The sequence below is a fragment of the Sciurus carolinensis genome, chromosome 5 (genome assembly GCF_902686445.1).
Source record: "Sciurus carolinensis chromosome 5, mSciCar1.2, whole genome shotgun sequence".
Lineage (NCBI taxonomy): Eukaryota > Metazoa > Chordata > Mammalia > Rodentia > Sciuridae > Sciurus > Sciurus carolinensis.
Window position 1 is genome coordinate 43,912,506 of NC_062217.1, and position 18,308 is coordinate 43,930,813.

At 37.9% G+C, this 18,308-nt stretch overlaps 1 protein-coding gene across 1 annotated transcript in view; it reads right to left on the reverse strand.

Moving 5' to 3' along the window:
• Gtf2f2 (general transcription factor IIF subunit 2) overlaps nt 1-4,970 on the reverse strand; it is a 142,619-nt gene extending 137,649 nt beyond the window's left edge. Inside the window, exon 1 of the mRNA XM_047553142.1 lies at nt 4,723-4,970. Coding sequence (XP_047409098.1) covers nt 4,723-4,788 — 66 coding nt within the window. The 5' untranslated portion in view covers nt 4,789-4,970. The remainder of the gene's footprint in view (nt 1-4,722) is intronic.
• Between the last annotated feature and the right edge of the window lie 13,338 nt (nt 4,971-18,308).

Consider the following 18,308-nt stretch of genomic DNA (forward strand, 5'->3'; position numbering starts at 1 on the left):
TACTGGTACAAAAACAGACACACAGACCAATGGCACAGAAGGCACAGAGACAAACCTATACATCTACAGTCATCTGATCCTTGATAAAAGTGCCAAAAACATACACTGGAAAACAAGACAACCTTTTTAACAAATGGTACTGGGACAACTGGATATCCTTATGTAGAAGAATGAAACCACACCCTTATCTCTCCCCCTGCACAAAAATCAACTCAAAATGGATCAAAGACCTCAGAATTAGACTAAACTATGCAACTCCTAGAAGAAAAGAGAGGGTCAACACTCCAGCTTTTAGGTATAGGCAATGACTTTCTCAACAGGACTCCTAAAGTTCAGGATACAATGCCAAGAGTTAACAAATAGAACAGCATCAAATTAAAAAGCTTCTGCACAGCAAAGGAAACAATTAGGAATGTGAAAAGAGAACCTACAGAATGGGAGAAAATCTTTGCTAGCTACTCTTCTGACAGAGATTTAATACCTAGCATATAAAAAGCACTCAAAAAACTTACAAAAAAAATCAAATAACCCAATTAATAAATGGGCAAATAAACTAAACAGATACTTCTCAAAAAACAAAATACAAATGGCCAAAAAATACATGAAAAAATTAGGGAAATGCAAATCAAAACTACAAATCAAATCTACACTGAGATCTCATCTCACACCAGTCAGAATGGCAGTCATCAAGAAAACAATAATAATAAATACTGGAGAGAATATGGAGAAAATACTTTAACCCTGTTGGTGGGGCTATAAATTAGTACAATCACTATGGAAATCAGTATGGATGGAACTACCATATGACCCAACTATACCTCTTCTTGGTATTTACCCTGAAGAATTAAAGTCATCATACTACAGTGATACATGCATACCCATCTTTTTAGGAGCATAATTCACAACAGTCAAATTATGGAACTAGACCAGGTGTCCATCAATGGATAAATGGATAAAGAAAATGGGTATATATACTCAATAGAGTTTTACTGAGCCATAAAGAAAAATGAAATTATAGCATTTGCAGGAAAGTGGATGGAACTAAAGATCATCATGTTAAGCAAAATAAGTCGTGTTCAGAAGGTTAAGGGTCCTTATGTTTCTCTCATATGCAGAAGCTAGAGAGGAAAAAGGAAAACAAAGATGGAGGTAGATCTAAAAATCAAAGGGATTAGTGGATGAAAGGGACCTCTCTTTCCTCAAATTAGTGGAGAGGAAGGAGGGGTGAGGTGCTGGGAGGTGATATGATAAATTATATTGTTATACTGTGTCCATGTATAAATATGTAACAACAAATTCCATCAATATGTACAACTATAATGCGCCAATTAAGAAAACATGGGGGGAAAACAAAGAAGCAGGCAGAGCTGATTTCAGTAGACATCCCCCACTGTGATTAGCTGCTAACACTAAAACCGGCTTTCTCAGTTTTCTAAGCAGTCAAGGCTTGCAGCTTACAAAGACCATACACCAAAAGAAGCAGAGAACTGAATTTCATCTCAAACTCCGGATACACAATTACATCTACTACCTATCAAATTTCATTTGGATCATATGTTCTTGTGGATTTGAGGTATTTAAAACTCCAAAATGGCATGTTATTAGGCCAGAATGGTACGGGTCTTGGATATTCTGGTAAGCAATCTAGTACTATAATCTGCTTTTTCCTGATCAAACTAATTTTCCCCTAATCGACAACACAGGCTCTTCTTAAACATCCCTTTCTCCATGAGGTCTTAGCTGTTCTGGCCAAATGTTAATTTTTTCTGCTCAAAATTCTCAGAGAGCTTAGAGGTATAACTGTTACCTGTATTTATCCTGTGCTATACCTGTCTAGTGATAGAATTAATTAAATATGTACAATATAACCCATAAACTTTGAGATAGCCTAGGAAGAAACTTACATATATTACAAGAAAGATCAGAATTCAAGATATTATTTATAATGGCAAATATTAATGTAAAGAAAAAATGCTTGAAACCAGCATGTACTTCCATCCACAATCTGATCAGATGAGAATGAAGATACTCTTTCTAAGCAACATGCTGTAGTTTAATATCACACAAAGAAAGCTGAAAATGAAATATGTACTGTTTCATATACTTTATTCCTCTAATTCAAAGATGAAAAATCTATGTATGATCAAGATATGGGTACAGAAATCACACTGAATACTAATTCTAGAGCAAATGAAATAATCTCAACCTGACAGGAATGTAAGTCACACCCCACTACTTTTTGGGACTTCTGTAACTAGTGTAGAATTAAAATTTATCAAAGAGAGAACATGGATGGATTTTGGAACAACAACAAAAAAAAATCTACATTTTTTGTTTTGTTTTACTTTGTTTTTGGGTTTTTGTTTTTCCTGGTACTTGGCATTGAACCCAGGGTCTCACACTGTGCTAGGTAAGTACTCCACAACCGAGCTACATTTCCAGTCCTAGAACAGAAAATATTAGCAATTCTTATTCTCTGTCAGAGATAAGACTGTTGGAGGACAAGAACTGGCAAGAAAGAGAAATATCCCAACACATCAACTTCACTCTCTGGAAAGATACATTTGCAAGTCTGTTTACTTCTTTGATACATAAGATTATAGAGAAAATCATGCCTTACAAAAAGCAATGAGAATGGATGAAATTGGAGAATATCATGTTAAGTGAGATAAGCCAATCTCAAAAATCCAAAAGACAAATGATCTCACTGATAAGCGGATGATGACACATAATGGAGGGTGGGAGGGGGGCAAGAATGGAGGAAGGAGGGACTGTATAGAGGGAAAAGAGAGGTGGGAGGGGTGGGGGGGGAGGAAAAAAAAACGGAATCAATCAAACATCATTACTCTATGTAAATGTATGAATACGCAAATGGTATGCTGTTACTCCATGTACAAACAGAAACAACATGCATCCCATTTGTTTACAATAAAAATAAATTTTAAAAAAAGCAATGAGGTCGCAAACAAACAAACAAAAAAATCACAACTATCTTTTTAAAATGAGAAAAAATGACTGGCTTGAACTGAGTTCTTCTGTGCTAAGGTCTTTCCAGTAAAAGTTGTCACCAAATTCTAACAACTTCTACCGAAACGGTTTCAGGTTTTCAAAACTCCTCAGGCTCCATTGGCACATACCCATGATGCTATGAAAATTTTCTAATTCTGACTAGTTATCCTTGCCTCCAATTATATTGCACAATGCCAAACTTGCTTCTTCTCTCAAATAAATTTTTGCATCCCCACCGTACTCAAAACCCTTCAAACAGATTATGTATGGTCCCAACCTTTATTTACATGATCCTTTTGTTCTAGGGTCTAGTCCACTGTTTTCCAGGACACACCATGTTAACATGCATTTTCAGTCTGGCATTTCTGTCCTTCTCCCCAAGGCAAACATTTATTGGGCATTTACTATGCTTCCAACACAAATGTATCATGGCAAGTCCCAACATTTTCATTCTTTTAGTGGGCAAAGGAGAGATCCCTAATGACTCTACTCCACTTAATAAGCAGTTGGAGACAGAAATGCCCATTTACTTCATCCTTTTAAGTCACACTGACAGAGCTGGGAGATAAGTCAAAGAGACAGAGGCGAAGGTTGAAGAATGAGAGATCGTGCATTCATTCATCACATATTGACTAATTACCATGTGCCAAATACCACTCTGGGAGTGAAAGGCAAAGATCCTGTTCTCATAGAATGGAATTTTTCTCTATGTGTTTGTGTGTGTATGGTGGGGGTGAGGGGACATAACTAACACTGAACACATTAACAAAGAATCACTTCACATGGTGTAACAAGTGCTTTAAAACATAGATTTGACTGCTAGCAAATCATAAGAGAGTTATTTGAGAGAGGTGGACAAGAAGGTCCACTTTGTGATAAAAGTTAAATGAAGAATTAAGAAACCAAAGGTTGCAGGACAGTAAAGGTGACACACGCCTGTAATCCCAGCTACTTGAAAGGCTTAGGTAGGAGGATCATGAGTTCAAGGCCAGTCTGAGCAACAGAGTGAGACTTTATCCCAAAAGGGAAAAAAGAAAAAGAAAGAAAGAAAAGTCCTTATATTTTATTTGAGGCTCAAAAATTTTCGTGATCACATTTAAATACACCTAAGTTTTATGAAACTACCTTAAAGACAACACAAAAGTAAAGCACAAACAGCGTCCACCAAGAGCTAATGATGACTGCTGTCTTCACATAAAATATTTACTGTCAGTTTCATAAGACCCAATTGTGCTTTAAAAGGATAGTCCAAAGTACTCTCCTCGCCATCTCTGAGTTCAGAGCTTTCTCAGATCTTGATCACTCCATTAAAGATCATCAACCTACAGGCCGAGAAAACTGCACAGAAAAAGAAAGATATTCCACTAACACGAAAACTCAACTAAAATCAATTTCACCGAGAGAAAATGGAAGGAATTATTTGGTCTGGGGAAAAATGAACGGCTCCGATCGGGGGACCCTAGGAAAGTCAGGTCGTAGGAAAAGGAAATCTACTCCAGGCAGATTCTGACTAGTAATTGAAAGACACTTGTAGTTCCTAAACTAACGTCTAACCCGAAGCCGGCACAACAAAAACTCCCGCCTCTCAAAATACGAGACGCTAGAGGAGGTGGCTGTACAAGAACTTCAAAAGGCGCGCGGACCGGGACGGTCTCAAGTTTCTTGAACTACCTCTACCAGGAGAAGCGCAGGTGGGCGACTCGCGAACTTTACCTTGACCAGCCACACTCCGGTGTTCTGCTTGGCGCCGGTTAGGTCGAGTTCCCCGCGCTCGGCCATGGGTCTGTCGCGAGTGGAGGCGTGTGGGCCGGAGCAGCGACCTGGGGCGCTAGAAGGCTGCGGGGCGAGTGTGCAAGCAAGGGCTTATGGCCGTGGAAGGTAGACGGCGAGAATCCCGCGTTGCTCACTTGCGAGGATAACAGGAACCCGGGGAAAGGAACACGCCGCTGGGAGCCGGAAAGCGCGCCTGCGCACTGCTACGTGAGTACGGTGAGCTGCTGTGGACAAACTTCCTGCTCCCGCAACTTCTTAGGTGGGCGTGGCTGCTGGCGGTGTACTTTGGGGTGGTTTAAACGTAGAATAGAAAAAGCCAAACGGCTGCAACGCATTTAAAGACAAGTTCTGCTTAAATGAAGAAAAAGAGTGTCAAAACGGAAAAACGGGGTTCAAAGAGACGAAAAGCCTAGCCAAGGATAGCGAACTTCTGAATGACAGGATAGTGTTAAGAGATTGGCACTCCTGTCAAAGTTCATGAAGCACAATTCCATACTGGGTCGGACTGAGTAATCTTGGGTATATTAAAAACATGCCACTTCTAAATCTAAAAAGAAAGTGGTGTCTCTACTCAGAGGCTCTGCCCGAGCTCTTCTGATTAAGCAAGCAGAAGAGCACTTCCCTTTCAAACTCCAAAATCCAGACGCCATATAATTGGATCAGTAACGATACAACGTGTAAAAGATTCTTTAACTTCCCTACTTAAGCCGTGTCTTCTTTCTCCTCTTGCCTCTAAAATAAAATTCAAACTTTTGTTTCAATTGGGCCCTCTCAGTTTGGAACCTTTGTATTCACCGTGTCACACATTCAACGACATTAAATCCATCCACCTCCCTGAACACATCAGGACCTTCTGTCACTTCAGACTGCAGAGGACTCCTTTTCCCTCCAATGCCCTGTTTCATCCTTTTCTTCACTCTTATCCCTCTCCTTTTGTTGGTAAACTTCTACTTATGTTTCAAGATTAATGAAAATGTTACTTCCTATGAGACCTTCTGTCAACTCTCCCAGAAGTTCAATATCTTCACATCACACTGTGTGATGCTTACTTAGCACACTGCACTATTCTATGCACATATGCATGTCTACCTTTGTTTTATAGACTATGAACTCCTCCTAGGCAGAAATACTGCTTCCCCCCGCTAACTTTATTGAGGCATAATAATTGATAAATAAGAAATAGTGATTTATTCATTTTATATGCAGGAGTGTTTTGTATGCACAGTGTTTGACATTGTCAGACTTCAGTAGACTTTCATTAAATGAACATTCACAGTAAAGTATTGTAAAAATGGCGAGTAATTTATTGATTTGCACATAAGAGCCATGCACAAAATTGAAAAAATTCTATTTCTGTGCTGCAGAGGGCCCGGAAAAGCTGGCAGGTCTCTGAGATCAGCTGGCAAAAATAATAAGAAAAATGGGAGAGACCTGAAAAGGAAGATTGCATTCTTGTGTTACAGCTTGGAAAGGACCTCAAATTTATAAAGAGCTAGCAGATGAAGGGAATTGCTTTAAACTTTGATCCAGTAAAAAGAATAAGTTAAAATATAATACCACAAGAGAAGGGAAGTAAAGTAACCTAGAGCAACCTAGGATTGAACTTTAAAGTAAAAGATTATAATCTTGACCTTGACCTATGGATCATGGGAGTCCTTAAAGTGTGTGTGTGTGTGTGTGTGTGTGTGTGTGAGAGAGAGAGAGAGAGAGAGAGAGAGAGATTGGGAAAGAACAAACCACTAAAGAAGAGGCTATTGAAAAAAGAAAAAAGTGAAGATTTAAAAATGATTATACAGAAAAAAAGGAAATAAACAACAATTTATTCAGCACCTCATCCTCATCCACTGTTGGACAAAGAACAATCTTCCCCTATCTGTTCTTTCTTCTTCCCCTTCTGGTTTGAGAAGGGATGTTTACAGATCTGTGAGAGAAAAGGAAGACGTGACCTCTGTGAGTCCTTGACAGATTTACTTAGGAGACCCAGAAGGTGACAGACATTAAAGCCAGATCTTTCACCTAGCTAAGACCTATTTTATGCCAGACACTTAGCTAGGTGTTTTATGCATAGCTTCTCATTTAATCCTTGTAAAAAATCTGTTACAGTGGGTGTTATTATTCCTCAATATAGCCCCATAATGATTAAAGTAGCAACTTCCAAGAACTGAGACCATGTTCTAATTTTGTGCACAGCAGAGTATTGTATCCAAAGGTCAGTACCTAAGAAAGGTAACTTCAAATTCCTTACTCTTCCACATGACAGACTAATCGAGTTCTTGTCAAATCTTTTAAAGCATAAATGCAATCCTAGGAGGTAGGACCCAAAACTCACTGCTGGCTACAATTTTTCTGATAAGTCTGATAGTGCTTAGACCAAGCTGCAATTCCATCTTTAGGACTTGGATTGTGGTTCAGGCCTCAAGGCATTCCTCTCTGACTGATAGGCTCTCCTTTGTGCACAGAAACAGATCCCAACTACCACAACCTCTACCAAACATGCTCCATTCTAGATGAGTGTTCTCCATGTCTGGTGCCTGGGCAATCTGCACTAGCATTCTCTGAGGGATGTGCTAAAAATGTAGATCTGAGCCACAATCCAGGTGAACAAAATCAGAATTTCCAGAGATGGGCCTGGAAATTGTTCTTAGCAAGGTTCCCAGAAGTTTCTTAGGCACATTAAATCTGACAATCATTATTTTAACCCTGCATCAATAGAGTTTATAATGATGGTGTGAGCATCTGAGAAATGAGAAGAAAGCTTACCAGAAATTTTTTCACTTTGTTATTTGACTTACAGCTAGAATCCCTCCCCCCATGTCTTGTAAATTCAGAACTCTATAATTCTGTCAGGTAGCCATTAGAGAAGAAGCAGCAAAACCATTAGAAAAGATGTTACAAGTGAGTTGAGGGAATTTGAATGACATTGACAAGGCTGAGTCCACTCTCAGACTGTGTCCTTCACTGTCCTAATGGAGTCCTGGTATCTCTCCAGGGCAGAGATTCTCTTTGTTTCCTCTCACTCAGAAATATTCTAACAAGAACTATTACCTTCAGGGAAGTTCACATACGAAAAAAAAATTACGAAGTTCATCTTAAAAAAATGTCCTTTACAAGCCAAACTTATTATTTGTTGACTACTAATATAAATATTGTCAGTGGAAAAATGCAAATGAATATGGCAATGTGGTAATTAATTCTATTCTTTGACATTATTTATGTCATAGGTGGATAATTGTGCTTCCATATCTTACCAAGGCTATTAAGCCCATTATCTGAACTCTCCCTGCCTTTCCTTCAATGCTAAGTTTTCTCTTTTATAGAATCTCGTGAGATATTTCTAGTTTCTTAAGTTAAACATGAACAAAAAAGAAATATTCCTTGAAATAGTTTCCATATAGTATAAGCTTTAAAGTCAAACACATGACCAGACCCAATGACACAGGTCTATAATCCCAGCAACTCTGGAGACTGAGGCAGGAGGATCACAAGTTCAAGACCAGCCTGGGAAACTTTGTGAAACCTGTCTCAAAAAATAAAAGGGTTGGTGATGTAGCTCAGTGATAAGGTGCCCCTGGGTTCAATCCCCAATACCAAAATGAAAAAAAAAAACCCACAAAAATAAAGTCTAACACATTTTTCAGTCATTTTTCTATCCACACAGTAAGCTACTTGTTCTCTTGTTTATCAAATAGGATCATTATATCTAGCTCACTGTCACCACAAGATTAAATAAAAAAGCATATCAAAAATTTTAATGCTATGATGTGAAAGCTGTTTGGTAATTGCACTAATTATGTTAAGTCAAATCTTTAAATGAAACACAAAAATTTTATTATAGGTAGTGGCTGGCTGGTAAATGTTCCACAACTTTAAGGTAGGGAGGCTTTCCTAATTCCCTTCAAAATAAACAAAAATCCTGAAATTTAATGTTTTCCCATTTCTTTGGTGTGGATATTTCTACCATAGTTGATTTCAGGCTCCTAAAAAGTCATTACTGAAAGCAGAGTTTAAAGAGATACATTGCACATTGTGTAGCATATACATTATATAGTATTGTACAGTACTATGATATATTATATAATATTTTCACCATACAGATACATTATACATAGCTTCAAGAGCAGAAAAATATTTTGGAAATGGTGGGTTTTGAGTTTTTGTTACCTTTGTGTATGATATAATTTATTGTATTGTGAGTATTCTTGGAAAGAGGGGAATATCTGCAAACCCTCTGGTGTGAAGGCCCTTGTGTGTTGGTGTCTGTGGAACAGAGAGGATACAGTGAGCAAGTGGTGAAGCTGGGACAGCACCACTTGCTGGAAAGGAAAGGAAAACAAACCATGTAAAACCTTGGAGACCTCATTTAAACCACATGTAGACTGAAAGGAGAGTTTTAAACTTGTGTATAAAATAATCAGATTAACTTTTTTTACATTTTTAAATTTTTAAATTTTATTTGTTCTAACTAGTTGTACATGACAGTAGAATGCATTTATCACTTTGATAGAGCATACATAAATAGAGTGTAATCTCTCATTTTTCTGATTATACATATTGCAGGAGCACATCAGTCATGCAGTCATACATGTACATGAGGTAACAATGTCTGTTTTACTCTAGTATCATTCTTTCCCCCATATCCTTTCCCCTCCCTCACTCCCCTCTACCTAATATAAAGTAACTCTAATTTTTTTGAACTTTTTTGCATGGTACTGGAAATTGAGCCCAATGGCACTCTACACTGAGCTATATTCCCAGCCTTTTTTTTTTTTTTTTTTTTTTTTTTTTTTTGAGACATTGTCTCACTAAACTGCCCAGGTTGGTATTGAACTTGTGATCCTCTGGAGTTTCTGGGTTTATGGGTCCACAACACTGTGCCCATCTCAGATTTACCTTTTTTCAAAGATCCGTCTAGTTTCTTTGAGAAAAACGGTTTGGAGGGAACTGGAATAGAAACCAATAAGTCAATTGAAATATTTATTGCACTAATCCAAATGGGAGGGGACAATGGTTTGGATTAGGAAAATGGGATTAGAGATAAAGAGAAGCAGATGACTCCAAAGCATATCAGAAATAGACTTAGGAGGTAGAATTGATAACACTTTGTGATTCCTAGCTGTGTAGCAAAATAGGACCAACTACCAAGTGATAATTCAGTACAATAAAACAAAACACACACATACAACACGGCCCCCTCTGGGAGACCAGACAGGACTCTGCATGCATTTGCCTGATGGATGATATGATTCTGTTGAATTACTTCTGCAAGTGCCTTATGTCTGATGAAACATATGGCTACTGTGTCCTGCAAGAAACCTTCACTCTCAGTAAGTCAGTTTAATTGCCCATTAGGGATTACTGTAGGCATAAGTGTTAAATAAAGCATGAGAAAATTTAATTTATCATTGCTGCAATGAAATCCAATTTGTTTTTGTGTATAATTTACCAAAACATTTAAATTATACTTTATATATTAAATAAAATCATAGTTAGAAAATAACACTGATCAAAGTGCTCAGATAAAAATCACAAATAACAGTAAGTCCTAAAATACCATATTAAACAGATGGATCCTCACTACTCTTCAAATTTCAAAGCCAAAGAAGCCACATGTGCTGAATATCAATGAGGAATTATGTCCACCATTCTCCTAAGAGCAAAAGCTAGGGCTCCTATTTTGATGGATAAGACTTCCAACCCAAATACACACATATTGGGGGTAGAATAGCTTCCTCATCTGGGGTTAGGTGAAAATATTAGACAAAATGTCAGTGGGTGGTAGTGAGGGAAGTTCAATTCAAGGCCTGTTCTAGAGGCAGAGCTCTTGCCTTCATTCTGTCGGCATGATTTTCACTTTGTTCTCGTGAAAACAACCGAGCTGACATGGCAGCTCTGCTGTACAGAGTTGGTAAGGGCATGGGGACCTTCTATCATCCCCAGTGTGTTGCCCTGTCTACACGGTAGGCTTCAGTGTCTGCATTTTCCAGTCAGTAGGAAAGGGGAAAGGCAAAAGAGATCGTTCATCACCTTAGCCAAAACTTTATATATGTATGTGTATAAATATATATAATGTACATACATACATACATATATATAGAGCGTGTGTGTATATATCAATATATATTATAAATATATATGTATATGTACATATACACACACAATTGCAGTCTATTGAGATTGGGATCCAAATAAGGGCCATACATTGTGATTGATTTTTATGTCCCTTGATTCTCTTCTCCACTATCTCCTCTCCTGCCCCTTACCTCCTCCTCTCTATCCATTCCCCTCCCCCATGCTCCACTGTTATAGAAACGAGATTATTTGTCCTGCACAGTTTTTTACACTCTGGATTATTGTGATCGTATCCCCAGGGTCTCATGTTTGATGTTTCTTTCTTCCTTCCTTGTATTTTCTAAAAATATGACTTAGATTTCCAGGCATGGTCAAACTCAGGTTTGATTTTGGTGGAGCAGAAAACAATTTATTCACGTATGGTCATGTACAATTCCAGCATGAGGCACATAACCTCTTTCTTTCTGTGACACTAGTAGTCACTGATGCGTGTTGACTAGACCCAGTAATTCATCAGGGGTTGTAAAGTTGTTATCCCTTCTCTGGAGAAACTGTCTCATCATTGTTCCCATGAGATGCAGCATAAAAACTTAAGTGAAGTCCATGAGAGATTTTCATCCTGGGAAGGCTGGGTAGTTGGCCTATGTGTACTTGGATTCAAAAATGCATCCTGAGCTCTGGAAAAGTACCCCAGGGAGATCAGCTCTCAGTCTACTTGTAATTCTCCGAGGCCCAGGTTCACATTGTCTTTATTCCTTCACTCCAAACCCATAGTCTTCTTTGTTGTCTTTTCCCCTCAGTATCCCTTGATCATTCATCAAGAAAAATTTCCATGGCCCATCACAATTGAAGCTCCCAAATTCCCATTTGGTTGATTGCCTGATTGTTTTTACTCTTAGATATAATGAATTTCTATAGCCTTTGCCTACAGAAACATCCAGACAAAAAGGCACCATCTTTCTTCTGGAATGCTAAACTAGGAGAATTCAAGTGCTGGTTAGATGCTTTGTTAGATTCAACTCTGCGGACATAGATACCTCAGAGGGTAGCCACTAAGTGGGAATAAACTGAGAGGGTCACAAGTCTGCTCTACAACTAGTTGCCCCATGTGGACACATTCCTGTAATGTCTCTGGACCAGTAAATTCACATTATACTTGGGAGAACAGAACTGATCAGATGGAATGACTCCTGAGTGGAGGCAGTAATTAGTAATGTTTCTGCTCCATTGCTGTTTATTTTTATGGCTTCAAGGCTCAGATTCAACTATAGCAGAAAAGAAAGTCATTAGCAGTTACTTATCATTTTATATTCTTTTGTTCCTATGAACTGCTCATTAATACGATAATAAGAATTTGCCTATTTCCTGAATCCAGAGAGTGTTATATAAATCACATTTTTAAATTGACTTTGTTTTATTGATTCTTTTACAATTCCTTCCACTTTTCCAAGACCTTTGGTTATGAATGCTATGTTGTGAAAGGAATGCTAATTGCTCTCCCTGGGGTCAAGCATCTTCTTTGTAAACCATAAATCCAATAGCCACTAAGAAACCAGAAGAAGAATTGGAATTGACTATTAGTCTTACAAAAGTTATAATTGAGCTTTTTTAAAATTTGGCTCAAATGCAGATTTGTTTTCAATAGATTTTTCTTCTCTCTTAACATCTTCTAAATTAAATAATAACTGTGTCTCTTTAGACTCAGTTTATTCATTATCTTTGTAAACTTTATGAGGCTTCCTCTCATTATCTCTTCTCAACCTAAAATGTAGATCATCAATGATTTGCCAAAGTGCACCTAAAATCCTGGTTTTCTGTATCAGTCGTGGTACTGAATTTGGCAGGTGGTAAAGAGACAAATGTTAGAATAAAACTTCCTCTCTGTATCAGACAGATTTAACCAATATCCTCTTATGTGAAGAAGCAGACTAGGGTGAATATGTTGCACCTGCCATAGAACTGTTTGAATATAGATGAGCTCTCTATGTGTTATTTTAATTCCACCAAGGAAGAAAAATGAAGACTAAAATGCTGTACTTATGTTGACATAATGACTTATTGCCCATCTTCCTGGACAACTCTTGTTGCTGCCATTGGTGCAAAAATCAGGTGACTTGTCCCAATTCTCTACTAACTTCTTCAAAATGTGAAGCCCAGTTTCTCTCCTCTTTTTTTTAAATTTATTTTTATTGTAAACAAATGGGATACATGTTGTTTCTGTTTGTACATGGAGTAACAGCATACCATTTGCATATTCATACATTTACATAGAGTAATGAGGTTTGATTCATTTCGTTATTTTTTCCTTCCCCCCACCCCTCCCATCTCTCTTTTCCCTCTATACAGTCCCTCCTTCCTCCATTCTTGCCCCCCTCCCACCCCCCAATTATGTGTCATCATCCGCTTATCAGTGAGATCATTCGTCTTTTGGATTTTTGAGATTGGCTTATCTCACTTAACATGATAGTCTCCAATTTCATCCATTTGCCTGCAAATGCCATAATTTTATTATTCTTTATAGCTGAGTAATATTCCATTGTATAAATATATATATATATATATATATATATATATATATATATATATATATACACCCCACAGTTTCTTTATCCATTCAGCAATTGAAGGGCATCTAGGTTGGTTCCGTAGTCTGGCTATTGTGAATTGAGCAGCTGTGAACATTGATGTGGCTGTATCTCTGTAGTATGCTGATTTTAAGTTCTTTGGGTATAGGCCAAGGAGTGGGAATAGCTGGGTCAGTTTCTCTCCTCTTGATGGCAGTCAGACCTGGTGACTCGCTTCAAACGCACAGAATGTGGTGCAAGTGATACCACGTGACTTCCTCAGCTAGAGGGCAACAAGAATGACTTCCAATCAATCCTCTCCTCCCATAAAGAGGTTATTTTTATTTGGTCATTGCTATAGATAGATCTCTAGATCTGAAGATAGATCTCTAGATCTGAAGATCGAAGTGTCTCAGTAGGGGAGTTTTACACAGTGGGGTGGTTTTACACTTGTGATCCCATAGTCCACCAGTGGCTCTGGTGTTTCATTCTGAATCGTAGGCCCAGTTAACCACCTGGGACTCTTTAGAAATCTCTTCTTAAGGATGTGGGGAAAAGGTACACTCATACATTACTGGTGGGGGTGCAAATTAGTGCAGCCACTCTGGAAAGCAGTGTGGAGATTCCTGAGAAAACTTGGAATGGACCCACCATTTGACCCAGCTATTGCACTCCTCGGCCTATACCCAAAGGACTTAAAATCAACATATCACAAAGATGCAGCCACATCAATGTTCATAGCTGCTCCATTCACAATAGCCAGACTGTGGAACCAACCTAGATGTCCTTCAATTGATGAATGGATAAAGAAACTGTGGTGTATATATATATATATATATATATATATATATATATATATATATATTTATACAATGGAATATTACTCAGCTATAAAGAATAATAAAATTATGGCATTTGCAGGTAAATGGATGAAATTGGAGATCATCATGCTAAGTGAGATAAGCCAATCTCAAAAATTCAAAGGACGAATGATCTCACTGATAAGCGGATGATGACACATAATGGGGGGTGTGAGGGGGGCAAGAGTGGAGGAAGGAGGGACTGTATAGTGGGAAAAGAGGGGTGGGAGGGGTGGGGGGAAGGAAAAAATAACAGAATGATTCAAACATCATTACCCTATGTAAATGTATGAATATGCAAATGGTATGCTGTTACTCCATGTACAAACAGAAACAACATGTATCCCATTTGTTTACAATAAAAATAAATTAAAAAAAAAAAGAAAAGAAAAGAAATCTCTTCTTAGCACTCAAGAGGCAAACACATCCAGGAAAATAAATGTACTCCCTTTAGGACTATCTGTCCAGAGAGACCTGAATCAGTCAAAGTTCTGTTGGGAATGAAAGAAATGACAATTTCATAAGTAGAAGCAGATGAAGAACACTCTTTTTAACAATGCCTCTTGGCATCTAAAGTTCATTCATTTGGTATACAGTCCCCAAATTCTCGTTTGTAATGCCAACAAGGATCAATCATAACAATCCAATTTTTAAATCTCTAAGGAATAAAACAAAATAGATGCTACCATAGGAAAACCCAGTTAAGTATGTTTTAACATGGAAATACTTACAATAAATTTGAAATGTCTGTTTTGGAAACTTGCTATTCAGACTGTGGTCCCTAGACAAACAATACAGAATCAACTCAGTGTTTTGTTAAAAATGCAGAATTTAGAGCCCTATTCCAGACTCACTGAATTAGAATCTGCATTTTAACATCCCCAGGTGATTCCTGTGTACATGGAAGTTCAAGAAGCCTGGTTTGGAATTCTAGTTTCCCAATTTCCTGTGAAACTGTAGGTATATCATTCATCCTTCTGACTTCAGATTTCCCATCCTCAAAGTAGGAGTGAGATGGTTAATTCATATATTCATTCATTTGATGAATATTTATTGAATATTCATTGCACCAGAGATGGGCCAGTGAACAAAATAAAACAACTTTTCTGTTCTCTTCCAGCTTTAAGGTCTTAGTTTTCTTAATCTGATTTCACAACAGATTGAATTATTTTTCTCTGGCCTTTTTTTTTATAATAGTAGTTACAGAGTCATGCAATTTTGCATATGAAGACAGATATCAAAGAAAGTAGGGGAAATATTTCCTCAAGATCAGAAACTACTTACTTAAAATTGGAGTAAAAGAATATACACATACATTAAACACCCACTACCACCTCTGACAGCTTGCTACAGATTCCCTCCATAAGGATTCAGAGATTCTCTGTCTTGACTTTTAAAATTGCTCCACAAATCACTAGGAAATTTCACAGTATTTTAGAAACAGTGAGATTCTGACAGCGTGTCAAGCGTCGGCTGTGTATATTCCAAATTATATCTCTAACAATAACCCTCAGGGAAAGCTAGAAAAGTGGCAGAAGTCCATCCATAATTATAAAGCTAAAACTTGCTATTTGCCATCAGCCATGGAGCTAAAAACCTTTTTATCTTTTAAGTTCCATTAATAGGCCCTTGGGCAGGAAAAAAGAAAATAGGGAGGAGAACAAAAGAAAGAAGGAAGATAAAGCAAGAAAAGAGGAATAGACAATGGCAGGACTAACCTCCTTTCCTATTCAGAAACACCAGGTCTTTCAAGTTGACTGTCTTTGTTCTAGCTCCTTCAGTTAACAGCCAGAAAAAAGAAAAGTTAAAGATATTATTTTAAAATGTCATTTCTTTTCCTTTAGAGAGTAGATTTCTAAAGCAACTCTTTTCAAAGGCTAAAGGAAAAATTGATTTGTAAGACAAGAAATTTTGTCATTTTTACAAAATGGCTCCTTTTTTTGACCCTTGAAAATAGTATTACTTTTTAAAAAAAATTTTTTTTAGATGTTGGTAGACCTTTATTTTTATTCATTTATTTATATCTGGGGCTTAGAATTGAACCCAGTGCTTCACACATGCCAGGAAAGCACTCTATCACAGAGTCACAAACCCAGCCCCAATAGTATTACTTTTTACGTATATGAGAAACGGGTGCTCTTCTGCCCAGGAACATCTCTGGTCCTGTCAATGTATGCAAATGTGATTAAACAAGATGGTCAGGATTCTTTGTTGGTAGAGTAATTTTGTCAACTAATTAGACCACTGAGGATCAGTACTTTTAAGTCTTATTGAGTGCTTGACACATGAATTTCAAAAGCATATCAATAAATATTTGTTAAATCAATAAATTAAATAGTGTTCAGAAAAGCAACAGAAAATATCATTTAAACCCCCATCTGTCAAGGACTCAGCAGTTGGTGATATGACCAGTCACCACCTGCTCCCTCAGCAAGGCTGTTTTAATGAAAAGGGATAACATTGATTTATAGCCCTTAGTTTAATTTTTCTTCCAGGATTGCTCAGTATTGTGGTCTTTTAGAAGATTGTTAAAAAGCAATTCTGGGTGAAGCAAACACATAATAGTCAAATGGCTATGTAGCTAAAAAATCTCACCTAATGAGCTCGGTTGGTGAGTTTCAAATTATAACGAAGAGCAGACAGTGTCTGAAGGCTCAAAGGCGTGTGTGTGTGTGTGTGTGTGTGTGTGTGTGTACACGCCCGCCTGCAATGGCTTCTGAGGCACACTGTACAAAAGTACATGCCTCAAAGAAGCTAGCTGAATGTTTTATGTTCAGTACATGCTCATTAGGAACTGCACCCATTTCTCCTGTTTACTTCATCCTCCTTTTTATTTTTGCTGATCTAAAGGATGCAATTAAAATCCCACTGCCTGGTGGTTTCTGCTAAAGAGATAAACAGTACCTGACCCCATGTGATCTGCTGCATGAATAGAGATCAGGATTTCATCTTCCAGCAACTCGATTTTGGATGGTTGCTAAGGAGACTATTGGCATCTCTGTGTCCTAGGTGCCCTATTGCCTGGAAAGAATTACAGCAGCTTTGCCTGTTACTTTCCCAGAGAGAAAACCTGAAAACTCATTAGGGCAGCCAACATTTTAAGATTCTACTTGTTTCTTTAATGTTTTGAATGCCGCTGGCCTTGGAGGGTAACACGTTGGCATCTTAATGAGTATGCTTCCACGACTGACAGCTTGTTATAGAAAAGAGAAGCATAAGTGGTCAGGTTCTGGTACCAGATTCTCTGGCCCGGCCTGAGCAGAGTCCTGTTTTATTTGTTTCTGTTTTGTTTTTTCAGAATTGCCCACCCCCTAAAGGTCAGAGTTGGGAGACCAAGATTAATTTCAGTCTTGTTCCTAATAAGCTGCGTGGCCCTGGGTGGTACCCTCTCTGACCCTCAGTTGTTGTTTTTTATTTTTATTCTAAAAGCAGGAAAATAGTAATGCCTCATATGTTGTTTGTGAGAATTAAAGAAGAGAATGGGAACATGTTGTCAAAAGTTGCTTGTAAAATGCAAAGCAGACTGGGCATGGTAGCGAATGCCTGTAATTCCAATAGCTCAGGATGCTGAGGCAGGAGGATCACAAGTTCAAAGCCAACCTCAGCAACTTAGCGAGGCCCTAAGCAACTTAGTGAGACCCTGTCTCAAAATAAAAAATAAAAAGTGTTGGGGATGTGGCTCAGTGGTTAAATATCCCTGGGATCAATTCAAAAATACAAAAAAAAAAAACAAACACAAAACAAAAACTATAAAGTAGGCGTGAGGTACTGTTCTTCCAGGTGTTGGTTTCTCAACTGTATAGGCTTTAAGGAGTTTAGCCACAAGCATGTCTATTAAGGAATCCTCAGGATCAGCACTCCTGGAAAGAAGGATGGGTAGAGGGAGAAATGGAGCTATTAATTGGATGTAAAAATCTTGGCCACCTCTACATGAGCTCTAAAGTTAGAATAGTCCTTCAGGATTGTCTTGGATGGGACAAACCTTTTTCTCCCCTATTATGGCCTGAATATTGGTGTCCCCTGAAATTCATTT